The sequence below is a fragment of the Lytechinus variegatus genome, chromosome 7 (assembly GCF_018143015.1).
Source record: "Lytechinus variegatus isolate NC3 chromosome 7, Lvar_3.0, whole genome shotgun sequence".
NCBI classification, from domain to species: domain Eukaryota; kingdom Metazoa; phylum Echinodermata; class Echinoidea; order Temnopleuroida; family Toxopneustidae; genus Lytechinus; species Lytechinus variegatus.
In genome coordinates, this window is record NC_054746.1 from 26,128,085 (window position 1) to 26,149,818 (window position 21,734).

Sequence of the window (21,734 nt, forward strand, 5' to 3'; positions counted from 1 at the left end):
GGATAGGGTCTTTGGGGCGTACAAGCTGTTTGCGTAAGGTGGTGTCCGAGCGGAAAACCGTTCGGATACCGTGACCTTCTAATCGGCGTTTAAGTTGTTGTGAAAGGCCATCTATGTATGGCAAGACTGTACAAGTCTTGAAAACCTTCTGATCCCTTGGTGTTTGTTTTTTCTTGAAAGTGTTCTTGATAAAACGGCGTGGGTAGCCGTTGCTGTATAAGGCGCCACGTATGTGTGCTCTTTCTTTCGGGAGTTCAGGCGGGTGAGTTATAATACGTGCTGCTCTGTCGAACAGACATTTAACAAGACCCTTCTTGACCGATTTGTCGTGATGAGAATCATATGGTATGTATTGGTCTGTATGAGTGGGCTTGTTCAAACAGCATAGTTTACCTGTATATTTATAACTGTTATATGCACGTGCATCAATCATTTTACATGCTGATGTTAATAATTATGTCAAAAAGTAAGAGACCTTGACAGTTAAAAAACATCTTTCAAATGAAAAATGCTTCCAATACATGCAAATCTTCAAAGCAACACCAATCAATGGTCCAATATACTTCAATAGATTTAAAGCACATTGAAAAAAATGAATTATCCAACAGTAGAAGATTTACTTATCTACAATGTACTACACACCAACAATGTTGTTTTAATGACACCCAAATGAAACAAGATAAACAATGCATAACAACGAATAAAACAATCAATCATGCAAAACAGATTCGCAAATGCTTAAGACACTCCTAACAAAGGGATGAATTGTTAATTACCTGAGGGTTCATAAGCTACTTTAATCTAATTTGTAACTTGGTCTAATATTTTTGTCTTAGTATGTTTAGTTGGTTTTGTCCCATATTTGTGCCCTGGACCAGTTCTAACTAGTTTGCATAATGAGCATTTTTGAAAAATAATTCTACCACTTAAATTTTCAGTTACTTAACAAATTCCCACTTGGTGCACTTGGTCCTACACCATTCTTTAGAGAAACTGGTATCAAATCAACCAATATCAAATTAGCAATGAGTATTAAAGAACAAATAGGAATATTGATGATGACATAATAAACTTAAGGAGAACACAGATGTATAAATAAATTTGAAAACATACTGGTTAGTTTGGAACCGCATCCAAGCTCCCAATGCCAACACAGGCAATAACTTGATAGTATAAAATGATGCTGAATTATTATAATTAGTGGGGGATAAGAATGATAAAATGCAATTTGGTCTCATCCCATATGGTTTAATCCCATTCCATCTGCACCAATGGTATTGTCAGTATCAATATTAACTGTGTCAGGTGTTCACTGGCTATATTAATTTTGGCTTAACAAAGAAGATTGGGTTGTGATCATAGTCATATCTCTGATCTTGGTTTACTGGTGGCAGCGGTGGGATTTGAACCAGTGATACCGAAATTAGTTTATCTTAATTAATATTTGGTCTCAACTCTCACTACCACATATATAATTTGTCATCTTATATTAATTCCAGTTAGGCTATGATTAATGGCCACAGTCTATGAGAGTAAATACCTAATATTGTAATAGACTGAATCATAATTGCATGAAACGGAGAAACCCAAATAAGATATATGTTGATCACTGAATAAATGAAGATACAAAAAGCCGAAATATTAATAGAACCAAATTATTATTGCGCCAAGAAGCAATTAAGCCAAATAATGTACGTTCAAATGACTTTAAACAGCATTATACAAATTCAATTTAGATCAGGCTGAATATAATTACAGTGGTAATAGATAAATTAGGTGTTTCATGGATTCGGAATATTAAAGCCAAAATGGTTAACAAGTGACTAATGTGTTTGACAAATTCATAGTTTTGTCAAGATTCACATCAAAGTCACCTCTTTTTATATCATTGAAAAGGTTAATTCTTTCAGAAACAAAATTTATTCATCCCCTATCAAGGATGTGAGTCATAGTTGTTGTATAACAATGTATTGTGCTTTTTTGTAAAGGTGTGTACTCTCACAGATAATTTCTTTCTAATCGGTGACAGAGAGATTAAATTCTTCACGAAATTCATGTATTCAATTATGTATACAGACAAAGTTTTATTTACTTTCATGAGCTTCATGTTTTCTTCATGCAATTTCTCTATTCAGTTCATCAGCATTTTTGGCACTGAAACAATTTGATTCTTTTCTTAACTTGCCCTTTTTGTATACAAGAAATAGCCTATAACAATTATAATGATGATCTCATTTGATTTACACAAGCTTAATACCTTTCTTCATAAACTTAATTTTCATAATTAAACTTAATAGAGCACCACACTGAAAATGGGATCAACTCAAAGAGAAGGCCACAAAAACAGAAAATGTCACAACCAAAAGAGTAAGACCATGAACCACTGACAAATGAGAACATCTGTTGGATTAAATAGAAAGAAAGTTTTCTTCTTAAAGAATAACACCATAAGGTTAGTCAACATACACAAAGGTCACAGTTGTTACATTTGGCTACCAATAGGTAAACCACATTTTCAAAACATGGCTTTACATAGTACCACTTGTAAAATATAGGTGAATATGAGCTAGTGAGAATATATACAAACTACTTACTTTCAGTATCACCTTCATTGCCACTATCACCTATAAAAATGTGTTTGTGAAGATATAAGATGATGATGAAAAATGAATCACAGCAAACTCTAGATGGCAGATGTAAAATAAGTATGCAAAAATTCATTACTATCCGCTCCAAATACACCATTCCATTCCATACCCCTATTGCAAACATTAATTTATTATCTTATGATGAAGATTTTCTACATGTAACAACTGTAATTCCCTTTGCCAAGTCATTCAATTTTAATAATGAAATTGAATCACTGTGAAATATCACAAATGATTTTTAACCGCACACATATATCCAAATCTTTTTCCTTCTTCTTTTTATTCTTCTCTGTTTGTAAATGATCTCCATTTACATTTTTTTTTGCATAAAAATTTTATGCAATTTTACAAGTGTTATTTGTTCACATTTTGAGGTAAATCACCCTTTGCCTAAATCCTGTTATTGGAGGGGGGGGGGGGAGACTGCTGGGAATCATACTCTGTAAAGGTGTTGGCCCAATGACAACAAATGACAAGTTCAATAATTTGGATTTCATGTTCACAAAGTATGTATGGAGATTTAAAAAGTAATCCTATTCTTGCTAACTCTTTCCAGATAATTTCTCAAAGGAATATGAAGGTTCTAGCAACAATTGTGAAGATGCAGATTCTTTGTAGTTCAGTAAATTGTTTTGAGCAAAACATAACTATTGAATTTCCTTTTTCTTCAAATTCATATTCTTCAGATGTCAATGAAATACCAGGCTACAATGAAAAGTAGGAATAAAAAATCAAGCCTTCCCTGTAAAACCACACATACTTGATCATGGGGAGCATAAAGCCTGAATAAATATGATATGAGGCATGTCTTCAAGCAGCATATTTATAATAGTTAGAAATAATACATTCATGCAAAAGCTTAATGAGCATCGAGAGCCCAGATATAATTTCATAGCCATAAATGAAGCAAGGAAGCAAACAAGCTATGGTGAAGGAGCATTTATCTCTACCAGCATAGCAATAAGTGACGACAATACAGACTGGAAGAAAAGGAAAGGGATAGAACACGGTGTACATGAGAAAACAAAGAGAGATCAATAGAGAGATAAAGGGATGAGGTAAAAGTGACTGTGGAAGAAGATAACATGGGGAAGAAAGGGAAATCTGAGGGTGGGAGATAGATGAAGTGGAGTATATATGGCATAGAAAATACATTGAGAAGAAAAGCATGAAAAAATGAATGAAAGAGAGAGGGAGGGAGGCACAAAGGGGTTTAAAAGTGCAATTTAGGTGTAGAGAGAGGGGAAAGAGATGAGGAAAGGAATGAAAGAGAGAGAAAGAAGAGAGGAGGAGGTTCAATGAGAAATATAGGGTATGAAATCAATTGAAAGAGGTTGATAGAGACAATGGAATGAGTTTTATACCTTTATCTGGTTCTTCTGGTTCTTCCTCCTCAATGATCTGAGGAATTGCTGGTGCATGCTGGACACTGATCTGTATCAAACAAAAGAACAAAAAAATGTATTTCCTTCCATTCTAACGTTATATGAAACTGAAATTCGAAGTTCATTTCCTTTAATAACCAAAAAAGAGAAAATTCTCCATGAAACTGAGACAGAAAGTTTATTTCCTTCAATTCTTAGAAACAAAATTATGACTCTCTATTATCCAAAACTATGAATGCATCATACAATATTTGTGTATGTGTGTGTGTATTTTATTTACAAAACATTGCAATTTACATTTACCCAAGTGCCAAAGCTTGGATTCCATTTTGGCATGACATTTAATTGCTCTCTTTTCCAATAAATTTGTTTTTTATCAAATCATAAATGATTTTGCTAAACATCACCATTAAGGTCAAAGGAGTATATGATTACACATCTGTAATCTTATCTATCTTGTCATTACAAATCCCATACAGTTGTTAATTAGTTTCAGTAGCACATTACTTCAATATTATTAGTCTATTCAATGTCCAATCTTCAAAAAAAAGAGAGAAAATATAAAGATGTATTTCATTGATTGTTCATGGACTGGATGAAAAAAGTTAATTGATACAAGTATATTGTGCACTTACTATAGGAGGAGGTGGAATATTAGATGCTGGCTCACTTTCTTCCTCTATGCTCTCTGATCTGTTAACATGAGGAAAAAATAATAAAATTGACAGCAAAAGCTTTATCAAAAATGGGTGCATGGAAGATGGTCTTTATACAGAGGTATTCTTCATGGAAAGATTTCATTGAATGTTTTTTTTTATTTGTCAATTTCATTTGACAAATCCAATGTGATACAAGTTCATTCCTATTAAAACCATGATTATTTTAATTTGCAGTTGTTCATCTATGAACCAACAATATATGTTTACATTGTATCATGTCTACGAAATTAATGTACATGGAAAATGATTTTATGGTGTAGTTTATGAACTATTATGGATACTTCATGTAAACATTACATTGTTAGTCTATGGATTATCACATCGTATTTATTTTATTTCAACAAGCCAAACCTGCATTTGAAATTTTAAGAAATATTCCAGGAAATAGATTATAAGCAGGTGACACCTTAATCACTATATACATATGTGCTGCTACCAGATGAATAGTTCTTATATATAGAACATTTATCTTGAATATGACAACTAAAAAGAGCCCCTGGGGCCCGTTGCAGGAAGAGTTGCGGTTAAACGCAAGCCAAAAAATCCATCGCAAGTCCCAAATGCGCGCTGTTGATTGGTTGAAAATCAAGTTACGCAAAATTTTTAGAGTTGCGATTGATTGCAAGTTTTTCTGCAACGGGCCCCAGTAAAGATACATGTAAATTCTTTATATTTTGGCCCAATAAATCCAAGTATATATTACTTACATGGCAGGTTGTCTTCGTAAACTCTGCAATGAAATACAAAATGTGAAATATATTTATGTGAATTCATTTTGTATAACGATAATGACAACTCAAAATAATCAACAATATAATCAAAATCCTCACTATTTTTATCACAATAATATTTACTTAAATCAACATCTACAAGTAAAAAGAGGAAAACAAATCAATAGTTTCAAAGATGAATTTCTGAAAATAATGACCAAATAACAGAGATTAAACTTACATCATCACTTGAATTATTTTATCATTTTATATTTTCCATTTCAGCTTTCTGGAATTTTTTTACACTAAAATGTCATCAATCATTAAAATGACAAAACCAAAATAGTTATTTAAGGCATTCTGATTTGTTTCTTACCAAATAATTATAAATGTATACTCCCCTTTTCTAAATGAAAAAATACTTACACCTCCTAAACTGTGAGACTTGGCATTCATTGTGTGTTGTGATTTCAGGATCTTATTCAACTCCTTCAGCTGTGAAACAAGAACGATACCAGAAATATGGTCTTTATGAAATTTGTATAATATAATACAACTGTATGCCTCATCCTTCTCCTATATAATATAAAAAGAAGAAAAGTAATGTATTCAACTAACATTGGCCCTTCTGTACAATCCAGAAAATGTAATGTCTACAGAAGAAAATATTAGAAAAGTAGGATCATCTTCTCCATAAAATAAAAATAACAACAACATCAAACCACCTATATACCTCTTGTGGGTTCATAACAGTGATATCTCCTAGAATCTCCTTCCTCCAGTTTCCTCCTGATGTATTCTTTAATTTCAGCTTTGGTCTCTTTGCTGTAGAATCAAGGCTGTTTGTAGATCCTGAGGTTGACATCAGTCTATCCTGGGTAGAATTCTGAAAAAAAAAATAGAATTCATCAGAAGGTAAAACTGGTTAATCTAAATGTATTTCTGCTACACAACAGTTGACAATGAGATTGTTAAACATTTAATCTCAACTTTGGAAATCATGCATATAATTTGCTATCTAGAATGGGTTGTTTTAATATACTAAATCAAGACATTTTGTTCTTGTTACCAGAAGTTAAGAAAACAAGAAATAACCTTTTCATTGTTAATACAATTTGGTGCTAAATGAAATCACATAGTAAATTCAACATATGTCTGTTACATAAAGCTTATCATCAATGAGAATTTTTCCATCAATGATATTCAAAAAAGAGTTTGATTTTGAATGGCTGATGAGCAGTGTTGCCAGTGTATGTGGGTAGAGTTACCATCACAGGTGGGTGTTTCATAAAGCTGTTCGTAAAATACGAATGACTTAACGCACGACTGGTGATCCTATCTGAAGCTATGTGATGTCTCTATATAATTGATTTATGACCTAAGAACATGTTCCAGTCGTGCATAAAGTTGTGTGTAACTTTGCGAACAGCTTTATGAAACACCTACCTGGCAAGTTTTATGAATCAAAAAAATAAACTTAAAGTTAGAGACTGCCTACCAATGCTGTGTTCAATGGGAAGAAATCCGTTTCACTAAAGCTACCAGACTTGATGCTTTCCTGCGTTGCCTTACGGGTAACATGAGGGCGCTGTGCAAAAGGAGTTGGAACAGGAGGAGGTTGACTTCTTGATATCTCTTTGACATGAGATGCAGGAAACCATCCCTGTTCTTCACTGTCCTTGCGTCCTTCCCACCATTCATCTTGCTGTATATTTTCATATCAAGGAAAAAACAACATTAAAAGGCCGGTCGTCGGACGCAAAATCTTAGTTCTGGTAGTTTGCTCAAATTGTATATATCTGTCTCTCCTTGATTAGAAATGGTTAACAATATACCTACACCTAAAATCAGGCTTTGTTTTAAGTTCATGAAATCACCAAAAGGATAATCACCAATACATTTATGGCAAGAGTCACATTTGCACTTCCATAAATGAATTGTCCATTTATCTGTTTCATCAATTTTTCATTAAAATACTAATTTCTCTTGCATTTATAAAGGCCAACTTTTTCAAAAAATTGATTATTCATTGCTCAACAAGTCTTACAAATATACACTTGCAATATTACTGGTTAAGAGTCAGGGGGGATGTTTCATCAAGCTGTTCATAATTTATGCATGACTTAACATATAATTAGGGATCCTTTAATGTGCTAAATTATATTATATTATGTAGCTGTCTTAGCACTCAAGAAGGGTGTTACACAAAGATTTAAGTATGACTTAGAGTTGCACTGAAATACTGACACGTACACGATATGCAATGCATGATTTTATTGGTTGATACGCAGCAGTGCGCGTCCTCATGGCACAATCTGACCAATGCGGTCAAGCCTTTCATACCACACGCAACTACTAGGCATTTAAGTGGGAATCTAAGCCATACTTAAATTTTTGTGCAACACCCCCAAGAACATGTTTCAGTTGTATGTAAGTTCATGTGTAACTTTATGAACAGCATTTAATGAAATTTCACCCAGTTATGCATTAATTTTTTTGTCTACATCCATCAGCAATAAAACTGTTCTAAAATATTCTTAATTTAAATCAAATTCTTCCAAATCTATCAATTTGTTCATTTAAAAGCACTGATCTTTGTTTTCCAAATTACCTTGCCAACGACTTCTATTTCCTCTCCGACATTGAGGTTCAGCTCAGAATCTTTGGTGGCCCTGAATGCTGTCATGACCAAGATCATTGTCTTCACTTTATTCTTTCTCTTCTCTCTTCTTTTCTTCATCTGTCTCTTCTTTCTTTCCTCCCTGCTTAATCCACTGAGATCCTCTTCTTGTTCTTCTTCCTCTTCCTGAATCACAGGCTACAATTGAAACATTTAAGAAATGCACTTCATGAATATGCTAGACATGAATGTAAAATATATTTTTTAAACATTTGTCAGAGGTACAATGTTCATTTGATCAAATTATACAGCATTATTCATGCATCGGCAATATATCTGAAAGTCACTAATGAGCACTTCTGATTGGTTGAAAACCAAGCTGTGAAAATTTTCAGAATTGCAAAATCCTAATTTATACACTTGAGCCAGCTAGTGGTCACTGAAATAAAGATGTAATCCTTTCATGAGACAATAGAAAGTTAATTACTCAGAAATACCCACAAATTATTAAGATCTAAATTTCAGCTCCCAAAATTAAACTCTGAGTGAAGTGCACAACACATCATACTAACTGGGAATTTGGTTATCAATCTTACTCTTGGTTAGTTGCTGGTTCACAATCTTTTTAAAAACAGCTACAAATCAGAGAACACTGCAAGACTTCTTTGTTCTACTATCAATTTTGTTGAAGCCATTTGGTGCTATCATCATTTTGGTTATACTTGCTTGGTCTAAACGTTGTTTCGCTTAATAAACAATCTTATTGCCACTTAGTCAATTTTTTTCCCAATCAAGAACTTACTCAATTATTATTTCATATCACATATTAGAACAAGTAGGTAGATATTAGACCAAATAGAATTCTTAACATGAAATTAAACAAAACAGTAAACAGTATAAGTGGCAGTTAGAGCAAATATGGTGTCTGGCAAAAGTGGTTATAGATGAATTGGATTCAGTAAATATGAGATAAGCCCAAGTCCAATTCTTCATGACTCCATTAGCATTAAAAAAATGAAAATTAGACCAAATAGTTGTTTGATAACATGGACAGAGACCAAATGGAATCAGTCATATTAGAATTGGACCAAAGTGGCAATCCCTTAATTTAGGCAAAATATCCAATGACTCTATCAGCATACAGATAAACTTACAATTTTAGGATACTGAGGCACATCAAGTAGGTTAGGAGGAGAACCAGGGAAAGCACCAAAGGTAGAAGTAACACTCTGATATTAATAAGCACAAATACAAGATTAGTAACACTCAACCAACCCTCTATATTGATATTAGTAAAGAAAAACTCGTCAGAAGGAATAAATGTGACTCTCCACCACAAAACAAGAAGATCAAAGTAGAGTTATCGTAAAGAATCAAAAGTAGATACGGCCAACAAATACAACTACAATAATTTCAAAGGTTTAAACATGATGAACTTGCTCTCTTTATAAACCTACTCCACAAAACAAAGCCCTATCAGGGTACTAATCTTAGAGAGAATACATTTAAAGGCTAAGTGAAGTGTCAATTTAATCAACTAATCCCACCATAATACTTCTATTTCAGAATGTTTTGTTCAACCTTTTGCACATTGGATATTTACCCTTACTGAACTGGGCTATTTCTCTCCATGAAAATAAAGCCCCGCCCTTCAGATCTCGGTCCTGAAAGGGCCGATCGCTGTGAAAATTTGCATCACTTCAAAAAATTGCACAAAGAGACAGTGGTAAAAATTTCACGGAAATTGCTTTTTTTTTTTACTTTGTTACGATAATTTGTATACGATCAATTATATGCATAGATCATGTTTTTCTGACATAACTTATACAGAAAGACTCTAATAAATCATTTTTGGTTTTAAAAGCATCCTAGAAGCATTGTTAATATTGAAGCAGAGAAAAATATCTGAAATCAACATCTATTCTGATGTTGTTTTTTTATGAATTTATTATGTATCCTGTTGTTTTTAATGTTTAAATATTTTCTTTTTTTTCTTACATTTTTGTTTGAATATTCATTTTAATCAACGTTATGTCAAACAAAGCCAAAATATTACAAAGTTATTGATTTACAGCCCAATTGAAAATATCACACTCCTAATGCTTTTTGTAGACAAAATGGAAAAAATCTAATTTTCAGGTTGACCTTTTATCACAATAGGTCCCATGACAATTATGGGCTGTCCGTTTTTTACAAACTTGATGTCAAAATATGCATAATGCTTCAAAGAAAATAGTTATAAGTTGGTACTGCGTGAGCTGAAGTTGTTTGGCACGGGTGGTTGAATTTGTCTCCCCCCTCCCCGTGCAGTTACAATTAAACCCATTTAGGTCCCCACTCTTTTTAAAATCACATTTTTTACCTTATATTTTTAATATAATTTAATTTCGCTCACTCTTAGTGTAATTTGTTGTTTTATTGTGGAGGGTCACATACACATCTATTGTTTTCAAAGTACCATAATTACTAGTGAACTCTGCCATTCAGACTTGGTTTAGTGATGGGGATCACACACAGATACTAAATTATAATGTTGATCAAGAGCAAAATAACATTTGTGCAAATGAGTTTGAAAGTAGTATAATATGCATCATCACTAAATGAAGTTGGATTTTAAAAAAAATCACATTTACCCATAGTGCTGAGTTCAACAATATTCATGGTACACATGACAAGCAAAATATTTAACCAGGAAAGTACATAGTTGAATAATCAACGTACAGAGTTAGCCAACATAAGATTAGAAATTGTTTTGAAAATATGTTATTCAATGGCATTTAGACAAATCATATGAATTTTGAATACAGGTTCAAACAGATCAATTATTATCATTTCACAATCAGTTCAAAACATAAAGTGTTCATGTTACATGCTTTCTCAACATGTTTACATTGTTAAATCACACATAACATGAGGAAGAATTAAATAGTATTAAAAGGGGAAGATTTAAACAGTGTTAAAAAGCGAAGGCAAAATTAAGATTGTTAATCAATTAGTCAATAATAGAGTTAGAAAATTAAATTTGACAACAAAGAGAATGTTGGAGAGTAAACTTGAGAATTAAAACTTAGAAAAAAGATATAGATAACTCAGAAAACCATCAACCACCATAATATTGCATATTTAAATGATAAATAGTTAGTTACTGTCAAAGTTTTAAAATAACATACCACTCTACTGGGTCTTCTCATTCTTGGACTGCCTGTTGGCCTCTGAGAAAGTTTCTCCTTTTCCTGTTCGGTCTAGATATAGGACAAAAATGCATCTTTCTAAAAAACAATAACACCACTTTTAAGTAGGTTTTACAATTGTTGATTTGGTTGTATGACATTATTTTGCATTGATATTTACAGTTATCATATGGAAAAGAATGACAAGGACTATGATGCATGAGGTTACTGCTTCTTTCAGCTTACTCATATATCTTAATGCATTCTGATGACTATATAATAAGTCATATTTAATCAATTATCCATCATTCTACAGCAGTATTATTTATCTTTGATAATAAAATTACGTAAACAGGTACTGTGAAAAACCATTAATGAAAATTTATCAAACAATAAAACAAAATTGAAACAAATATTATCCAACGTACCCTTGAGCTTTCAAACAGGTTGTTGATGAATGTCATTGCTGAACCGGCAAAACTTTCCTGCAGAGATAAACAGATAGAGAAAGACAAAGGGAGAGACAGATATAGAGAGATAGATAAGCAGATAAAATAGAGAAAAGGAGAGATGAACAGACAGACAGACAGTCGGACACACAAAATGTCAGACAATATGTAAACATAAAATTAAAAATTATTTGAAGACAAAATTTCCATAAATTATATTTAGAGTTACTCTATGTTGTTTGTTGTCTGCATGTTTGGTAGACTTTCACTTCAATGAATCTTTGAATGTGTATCAGGTACCAGTAGCTTAACTTAGATAATATTAACTAATAACTTATATTTATAACAAAAATTACATCATAAAATGATCTTTTTCGGATAGATTTATACTTAATTAAATTCTACTAAATCTTTGGAGGCATTATTATGTTTTCCAAGAGTTTTAAGATGTAACTAAACATGAAAAAAGCATGGAATTATCAATAAATTCAAATTGGATTCTCATGTGAATTTCATAATACATAAATATACAGATGCATATTAACTATTTTTTGTCAGAAATGAGCAACAAATTTTACATAATCTAATGGACATAAAAAGATATATGTATAAACTTTATAACGATTCAATCCCTATAAATGTAGATTGCATGAATATAAACCTACCTCTTGATTGTCAGTCTTCTCTTGATTTGTTTCCTTTTCTGTCTCTTTCTCTGTACCAAGCTTATTGAATGCTTCAATAGCAATGGCAACAAATAAACTGAAATGAAATAGAGAAGAAATTTACCTGTCTGTACAAATCACAAAGTAATCAAATAAATGATAAAACACACAAAAAACTTTAATAAATCAAAATAATTAATGCAGGGCCAAGCTGAGTAAAGAAAACTACATATACAATTGACATATATTTTATTGAAGTTTTCCTATGCATGAAATGACAAAATAGGATTATACTAGATGGATATTCACTTATTCTTCAAACAATTTTGAAGAATAAGTTTTGAAGAATAATTTTCTATTAAGGAACACCATACTCACTTCATGACAACCAAATTGATAGTTGTAAAGCAACCAACAAAGTAGATACATGCCCATTGTGTTGTAGCAACCATTGCCTGAAATCAGAATAAAAAAAACATGCATTCAGTTACCAAATGAGTGAAGAAGGGATCAAAGTTAACTGTAATAGTTTAACAACTACAAGATCTTAAAACTTAGTAAACATACTGAGGATCATGCTTAGAGATACATGTTCACAACATCTATACATTTCAAAGTTCTAAGTTTTTTATCAGAGGTTAAAACTACTTGAAAATGAATGAATTACGTTTCATCAAAATAGGTACAGCTAAACAGCTAAATGGAGACTTAATTTTCCAAGGACAATAAAACAAAACCATATCTATATGTATATCTCAGTGGATAATGATGGGCATTCATTTCCTCCAACACATATAAAGTATAGTATAAAAATGCAAAATCTCAGGTCGAAATTACAAAAATCAATACAATAGAAAATAAAGTAATCAGGAGATGATGTCCTCAGTGCAAATAAATGAATGATTGTCATCAGTATCAATAATTATTCATTATACTCACAGCGTTCATAATCTCATGCCAGTTGCTTGTGGTTACGATCTGAAACACCATCAACAATGAACATCTGACGGGGAATAAGAAAAATAAAGTAGAAAATGACAGTCAAACCAAGCACTGATTCAGTTAAGATAAAACACTGATATCAATTGGCATTATTTTAGGTGTTGCTGTTTGGATAAACTTAAAAAATGTTAATGACTGAAATAAGATAATGATTCTTGAAAAATATTAAAATTCATAAAAGTAATATAAAAACCATAAGAATGTAAATCTTTTGGAGTTTTTTTTCACACTGGATATATTTCCCCAAAATATTGAAGCGAAGCAACAATTTACGGCTGGTACTATACGCCTAAATTGTTTACCTTGGCAGCTTACCTTTCAGTGTCCATTGTCTCTTTTGATTTTATTTGCTCTTGTGTTCTAGTCATTCATGCAATTTTACTCTGATGAGTGCATGTCGAAAAGCTTCAGTACAGTGTATGTCTGTTTTTAAGGCTATTTTAAAATTTTGCGGTACCAAACACCTATTTGATTTTGAATTCATAACTAGCATATGTCTTGAACAGTTTCTGTGCTAGCATTTTAGATGTTTGGTATAGGTTAGATAGGATGGAATACTCACGAGAAAGAATCGAAGCCAATACCACAGTTATAGCTGTACACCCCTGCATCATAGCTTGTATCTGGAGTAATACCATAAAACAACTCCCATCCCAGCACCGATGCAAAGAAGCTGTATAAAAAAAATGATATCACTCATTCTTATCAAACAGATTGAAGAAATCACATTAGATATATTACTCATAATAACATATAATTTACTTCTATCCTAGCACGAATGCAAAGAAGCTGTAAACAAAATTAAAACAATCTTTATAGTAAAATATGTTAAAGTAGTCTAATTGATCATATCACTCAATTCTACCACAAGTTTTACAAAATATTCTAATAAAGAAGTGGAAATGCATAATTGAATATACAAAAGGGATTTTAAACATTTGCATCGAGCTTCTGAAAAAGTGAAAATAAGCTCACATAGCCCATGCATACACTGACATAGCTAATATATTATTTGTGTTTCTGAACACCAACTCCTGAAAACAGATTCAGATTACCTTGTGGTTGTAATAACTCATTTCAGCTTCAGTTCAATACTATACCTATTCAATACATCACATGACCCTAACATTATGGGATATTATACTTACATAATAATGAAGACAAGTATGATCAGATCAAACATGACAGGAAATACTTTGGTTGAGAAGAGGATCACAACTTTCTTGGCCTGTTAACAAATTTTGAAAGAAAAAGATTGTCATTTTATTCAACTCTTGTACACAATTACAAGAAATATCCCTATTCATGAAGTTTCCATGAAAAATTGAAATATTGATGCCCTTGTAAACTGCAAACAAGTGGAATGCCTCTGGCCGTCTCACCTGCATCACGCGGTTCAATATAGCAGCAGTGCTGACTTTGAATACTACTCTAACTCGCACAAGATGTTCAGTGATACATGGTTACTCTTATGTCCACTTTTTATGAACTAGACCAATAAACTTACAGAGATATGATGGTTATTCAACAAAAAACCCCAACATGGCCAAAGTTCATTGACCTTACATGACCTTTGACCTTGATCATGTGACCTGAAACTCGAACAGGATGTTCAGTGATACTTGATTACTCTTATGTACAAGTTTCATGAATCAGATCCATAAACTTTCAAAGTTATGATGGTAATTCAACAGATACACCCAATTCGGCCAAAGTTCATTGACCTTTGACCTTGGTCATGTGACCTGAAATGCGCACAGGATGTTCAGTGATACTTGATTACTCTAATGTCCAAGTTTAATGAACTAGACCAATAAACTTTCAAAGTTATGATGGTAATTCAACAAATACCCCGATTCGGCCAAAGTTCATTGACCCTAAATGACCTTTGACCTTAATCATGAGACCTGAAACTTGCACAAAATTTTCAGTGATGCTTGATTACTATTATGTCCAAGTTTCATGAATCAGATCCATAAACTTTCAAAGTTATGATGGGAATTCAACAGATATCCCCAATTCGGCCAAAGTTCATTGACCCTAAATGACCTTTGACCATGGTCATGTGACGTGAAAATCATGCAGGATGTTCAGTGATACTTGATTAACCTTATGGCCAAGTTTTATTAACTAGGTCCATATACTTTCTAAGTTATGACGTCATTTCAAAAACTTAACCTCAGGTTAAGATTTGATGTTGACGCCGCCGCCGCCGTCGGAAAAGCGGCGCCTATAGTCTCACTTTGCTTCGCAGGTGAGACAAAAATGACAATTTTTCATATTGTTCGTTGGTTCCATTCATTTAATTTTCATAAAAAATATCTTAAAAGTATACCATATCTGAATATCACATTATACAATAATAAAAAAAATATATACATATATATATATATCAAATGAAATGAGAGAACCCAAAGAAAAGAGTTCAAGGCTTTGTGGGTACAAGTTCCCTCATATATAACATTTCATTATATGCATATTAGAATCTTGATATTGTTAGAAACCCATCCATTCCATGAAAACATATGAAAATATCTGTTCAGTGAATCAATACACCATTGACAGCTGTAAACCCTACTTGTAAATAACCTAATAATCGTGAATTCTCCATGCAATTTTACAGAGTTAAACTGAGGGAATTCATTTCTAAATAAACTGACCTGAGCTGAGTTGAAGCCCAACCGGAATGTCACAGCAAGTCCGGAAATAATGTTGCATAAACCATAGTAGTTGGGTGTTATGAAGTAGATAGGTATGTTGGAAGCTAAACCTATTACAATCAAGATGATATCTAAGATCTCTACAACCTGCATCAGGTTCTTTCCTTCTGACATGATGCGAAGCAAGACTTCCACCTGTTAATCAAAACCACAAAGTACACATTAAATTGTGTTTATTTCCTTAGAGCCAATTTTCCAAGCTAGACTGTATTTTTCTACAAACATGTCTCTTTCAAAATAATTTTTAAGCAGTGTCTCAGTTATTGAATGTTTTCAATTACATGTGAAACATGATCAGAAAGATAACAAACTTTTTTTTACTTCTAATTTTATTACATCTGAATTATAATGTGTTCTGTAGTAAATTGTCTCAACAAAATTCATTCAATATTAAAAAATACAAATTGGCAATTTTCAATTATTTTTTTCCAATCCTTGGTGATTCTAGTCCTTGATTGATACATTAAAAGTGAAAGCTTGTTAAAATAGATGAGAGAAAATCCTGTATTTGTACTGCTTAATTATTGAGAATATGAAAATAATAAAGATGTTTACAACAACGTAGATACTCGTCACCTGTCTTCAGATTCATCAAGAATTAAAGAAAGACTTACTGCAAAGATGGATAAAATGGTAGTCTTGAGGATCTGGATGGTCATTCGAGCCATTTCATCCATGTCATGCCACCTCAAACAGAACAGGATACTGTAAAGAAAAAAGTATTATTTTTCTATTATTATTTATCAGTTATATCAGTTTATCCATTTGTGTTCTTTTAGTAGAGTTGCCCCGGCAGTAATTCCCCTAAAGCCCTACAACACAAATACAAATTTTGTAAACATATGAAAGTTAAATGATCATATTTCAGATAAACAATAAAAACATGAAAAGATCTAAACCAATACAATTGAAAATGTACATCTTTTAATGTGAGGAATTGATTAAAGTCAGTGGCATAAAATTCAACTTTCAGAAAAAAGTGGCTTCATCAAATATATTGTAAGAAAATATAAAAACTGCAAAATATATTTGATTTACCTGTGAAGAAGGATGAGCACAAGCAATATCTTTGAATAAATGCTTGATCTGACAATCTTTTGGCTGAATGACTGGATGGCATACACATATCTAGAACTATTGGTATCCTGTTAAACAGAAATTGATAGGACATATTTATTTGGATTTTACGACTGCAGTATGAACTGTTCTTGAGTCGAGACAGTACATTCATGATTCCTGGATATCTAATTACTCAAAGTCCACATTCCACAAATATCGATGTAAATGTAGTCACAATATTTACAATCACTGCTTGAATAGGAAGAGGGTACATAGATTCACTTGAAAAATGTAAGTGGAGGGATCTACTTGGCTTGGGTAATGTAGATCAACTAATTGATATAATTATGACAAGATATAATTCAGGAATAAACAGGAGTTTTCCCTAAAACATAATAATTACTTAATGAGAAAAAAGGTTCTAGGAATAAAGAGATGTTTACCACATACAATGATTATGATTATGTTTTAAAACATAATAAACTTATGAATCAAAAGCTGTGTATACTATAGTGAGTGGGGACAGTTTTTTAATCTAAAAAAATCACTATGCACAAAAAACACCATAAACAATAGCTTTTATGAAATTCCGATCAAAACAAATTAAAGCAATGTCTGTAATTCTAACCCAACACCTTAAATATGTACATAAGTTTACACATTACTGTATATAAATTAGAAATTATAAATAATTGAATCTCTAAAATCTATGTTGGGCATAGAGTGATATAAAATGAGAATTCTTACCATATCATAAAATTTATCTTCTTCAAATTCAAATGAGAGAGCTTCATTGAGTCTTATAGTCCATTGTAATGAGTCTATTTGACCATCATCATTATGATCTAAGTAGTCAATCAACTGGAGATTCATCTCTTCTGTGTGCTGTGGGTATAATAAAATAAAAGTGTAAGTCATTGGAAGCCTATCACCCCCTGTTCACAAAATAATTACCAAAGACTTTCATAAACCAACTTGAGAACAAACCAAAATTTCGACTGCCAATGGGAATTTCCTCATTCTGGCTGTGCATTAATGTGTTACAAATATATATCACCACATTTTCCATTAAATACAGCAATTTTAATCATCTCTTAAATGCAATGCAGCTTATGACAATGTATCAAAGACAGGGCCTAGATATATATGTAGCAGTAGTCTGACACAGGCTCTGAACATGATGAGCATTTTCTGTATTTTTTAATGAAAACAAATCCAAAGCTATAATGAAGACTCACATGTGGTTTGAGAATTCTGAGGAGTTTCAAAAATCTCCCATCGTCCTTTGGAAGGCTCCCTTGACCGAGAGGATCCAAAAGGTTCCAAGCTTTTGCCAATTCTGCCCTCTCTCTTGCTCTCTCTTTCTTCACATGCTTCTTGGCAAATGACCTGCAAGAGACAAATTTACAGACCATCGCAATGTACATGGGGTAGAAAAATTCTAATATCAGTTAAGAATATGCAGATTAGGAAAGGATTGAATTTGTATATTCATTGAATTCTTACATTGAAAGGTTCCCAGGTTGCATTACAGGTGAAAAAGAGAGGACTTTTTTGGACTGGTTCTTTGTGAGAGTTTTAGAAAAACTCACTAGAACTAGAAATTTTGTATCCTGGGAACAATAAGTCTTTAATCCAATAATGCCTTTATTGTATTTTGATAAAACCTTGACAATCGAGGGACAATAATATACTTACAGGATACTCAAGCGGTTGATTAAGGTTGCACTATTTTAGGCCCATTTCTTCCTTATCAAAAAATTATAATGTCTGACATTTAAAAGTTCCCATTGTTATTTCTTAAAGTGCTTTTCATAGAAATGCCAAGTTACAATAAATCCTCTCAAAGTAAGAAATCTCTCTCTTCAATCTACAATTCTTTTTTTTTAACTTTATAGTTCTTAGGATGATGGTGGTGGGTGTCATATTTGGAGATATATTCAACATACCAGTAGCTATCCACAATAATAGCTAGCATGATGGCAGTAAGAAAGAAAACACCGACAAAAAGAAAGATTCCGAAGTAGAGGAAGTTCCAATGGCTTGTTGAATAGGCTGGAATCATTAGATCCTATATAGAAATTAAAACAAGGATATTGCATTTTTAGTGTTGAATTTAAAAGTAAAAGTTGATGAGTGGTCATGATGTGCACTCAGTGAAAGTTTGATAAAAATATATCTGGACCCAGGCTTCTTAAAGTAAGTTGAATTAATTTAATCTTATGATAATTGGCATCATGAGTAGGTATCTCAATCTCCGGATACAAACCCTTTGAAAGTTTTTTGCAATCATACAGCTTTGATTTAGTATAGCTCAGTTGGTAGAGCGGGGGTTTGTGACTCCGTTGACCCGGGTTCAATACCCACTTGGTGCGCTAGTGCCCATTGGCAAGGCATTAATCCTCATTACCAGGTCCCTCTGAGAGGTCCTTTGGTAGCTTGCTTACACGCATTCATGTCGGTCCTCTAGTTGCTTGCTTACAAGCATTCATGCTTTCTTAGCAGTCAGGTAAAAAAAAATCACTACCATTTCCAAGTCTTTTCTACATCACTGCACATTATTTACCTGCATGTAGTTTACTCATAGTTCAAAAGACGAAGTGTAACACCATATGCCTAGGAATTTGTCACTTCAAGTAAAATGGATAAAAAAAGTTCAATATCATCATCATTATTGACATCTCAGTTCACATAAATTCTTTTTTTAAAGGTACAAAACTTACTGGATAGTTCTCTGTAGACAGTAGCACAAATAACCTCAGAGATGTAATACCAACATGATCAAAGGCTCTGCATAAAAAATGGAAACATAAATCACAATGTAATCTTTAATCAGACTTAAACAGTATTTAATCCTCTTGACAATGTTCAAGACACCACCTTGGGAGACTGCAAAGAGCTAGCCCCCCCCCAACAAAAAGTAAGAATAGATAAATAAATCATATAAATATAACAAATGAATGAATTTCTAATGGAGAAGCTGCATCATATGGACAAACACATGTGCAGTATAGACAACATTCCTAATAAAATGTCTACACACCCTATAGTGTCTTAGTTGTACAATAGTCAAATATCAGGAGTGCCCTGGTCTCATTTTACTCTCTCTCTCTCCCTCTCTCTCTCAGTTCATTGTTGAAAGGATTACTTTAAAAATCTGTGAAAGGAAGTGTGTTGAGGTACATTTCACTCAATTCCATCTCCAGTGCAAAGAGACAGATTTTGAAATGAAGTAGATAAGTACAGTACATGTATATTATCATCATTTTCATCACATATTTTAAACAAGGCACATCTCTCCAACTGCAAACAAACAGCACATTGATTCTTAACATCATTTCTGTAAGATGACATAAAACATTCATAATCTGAAGAGTAATAATGATGTTTTGTCCATTACTATGGCTAAAACACTAAACAAAAACTTACCCAACATATACATTTGTTGAGTTGCCTGTACAGTTTGAAGTTTCCTGTTCTATGTTGTGATATGTGTCTGTGTATAGATGTACTCCAATAGCAGAGAACAAGATGATGAATACAATAATGATGACAAATACCTAATAGAAATAAACAAAAATACATTATTAGATTTGATATAGGGGTGTAGTACAATGTCAATTGAAGCAACGGTGTCTGAAGCCATCTTAATTCACTGGCAGAGAGAACTATTCTGAATCATTTGGTTAAACCAGTCATAGTGAATGTTTTGAGTGAGAGATCTCTTTGGAAAACAGAAATCAATTAAATACAGTTATAAATTGTTAAACCAGACCAGGAACTGGACTGTATTTGCTACATGCAGGAGTCTCTAGAGACTTTCATGAAATATATACACATAAAATATAATAATGATCATTGATCAATACAAAAGTTTCCATCAACTTTGTACCCCCCCCCCCCATGCAATGCTCGCAGCTAAAGTAATGGGGGAGTTGATGATGTTACACACTTATTATTATACTTTTCAAACATATCAATATTTCCTCCAAACACATTTAGACTCCTAAAGGAATGCATAAATTATCATCAATGTAAATCAAATTTGATTGAGTTTCATCTTCATAAAATTGACAAAAGCTGATGTTTGTAACTTCATACAAAAGAATATATAGTGATTGAGCAATACCATGGTGTCTCTCATTTGCATACTGACCATTTTTTTTTAATTCACTGCATACTGAATCCACACAAGTAGTTTGATGAAATTTAAATTCACATTTACTTAATATTTCTTAATATTATATTTTCTTAATATTTAAGTGGCCTTGGCTTTAAAAAAAATCACAAGTTACCAGGTAACCAATGTACATGTTTGAAAACGAACAAGTCATATAAACCTCTAATACATACTTGTGTAATTATTCATAGATGGCCTTTGTACTCAATAGAGAAGGTCACATACCTATTGTATCTAAACACTGAGGGGGCCCATTTATTTATAAAAGCAAGCACTTCACAATTCTCAAAAGAATAGCTGGCTTATGAATAATATTCTAATATCTGGATAATTAACAGATTAATAGGTCTATGCAGATGCCTACTGACAATGAAGTTTCAAGGCCAGTGTAGTCAGAAATTTGTAGT

At 32.5% G+C, this 21,734-nt stretch overlaps 1 protein-coding gene across 2 annotated transcripts in view; it reads right to left on the bottom strand.

Moving 5' to 3' along the window:
- LOC121418856 overlaps window positions 1–21,734 on the bottom strand; it is a 43,860-nt gene that overhangs the window by 3,371 nt on the left and 18,755 nt on the right. The window contains exons 8-30 of one of the 2 annotated variants that reach the window (XM_041613038.1): window positions 20,577–20,707; window positions 19,871–19,937; window positions 19,097–19,218; window positions 18,386–18,536; window positions 17,895–18,032; window positions 17,127–17,233; window positions 16,703–16,793; window positions 16,029–16,223; window positions 14,517–14,596; window positions 13,931–14,041; window positions 13,306–13,369; window positions 12,745–12,821; window positions 12,367–12,463; window positions 11,681–11,737; window positions 11,253–11,324; window positions 8,074–8,280; window positions 6,961–7,167; window positions 6,196–6,348; window positions 5,889–5,957; window positions 5,460–5,482; window positions 4,669–4,726; window positions 4,013–4,082; window positions 2,595–2,624 (exon numbers count right to left, since the gene is read on the bottom strand). In XM_041613038.1, coding sequence (XP_041468972.1) covers window positions 2,595–2,624; window positions 4,013–4,082; window positions 4,669–4,726; window positions 5,460–5,482; window positions 5,889–5,957; window positions 6,196–6,348; window positions 6,961–7,167; window positions 8,074–8,280; window positions 11,253–11,324; window positions 11,681–11,737; window positions 12,367–12,463; window positions 12,745–12,821; window positions 13,306–13,369; window positions 13,931–14,041; window positions 14,517–14,596; window positions 16,029–16,223; window positions 16,703–16,793; window positions 17,127–17,233; window positions 17,895–18,032; window positions 18,386–18,536; window positions 19,097–19,218; window positions 19,871–19,937; window positions 20,577–20,707 — 2,377 coding nt within the window. The remainder of the gene's footprint in view (window positions 1–2,594; window positions 2,625–4,012; window positions 4,083–4,668; window positions 4,727–5,459; window positions 5,483–5,888; window positions 5,958–6,195; window positions 6,349–6,960; window positions 7,168–8,073; window positions 8,281–11,252; window positions 11,325–11,680; window positions 11,738–12,366; window positions 12,464–12,744; window positions 12,822–13,305; window positions 13,370–13,930; window positions 14,042–14,516; window positions 14,597–16,028; window positions 16,224–16,702; window positions 16,794–17,126; window positions 17,234–17,894; window positions 18,033–18,385; window positions 18,537–19,096; window positions 19,219–19,870; window positions 19,938–20,576; window positions 20,708–21,734) is intronic. The other variant, XM_041613039.1, reaches the window with a different exon arrangement.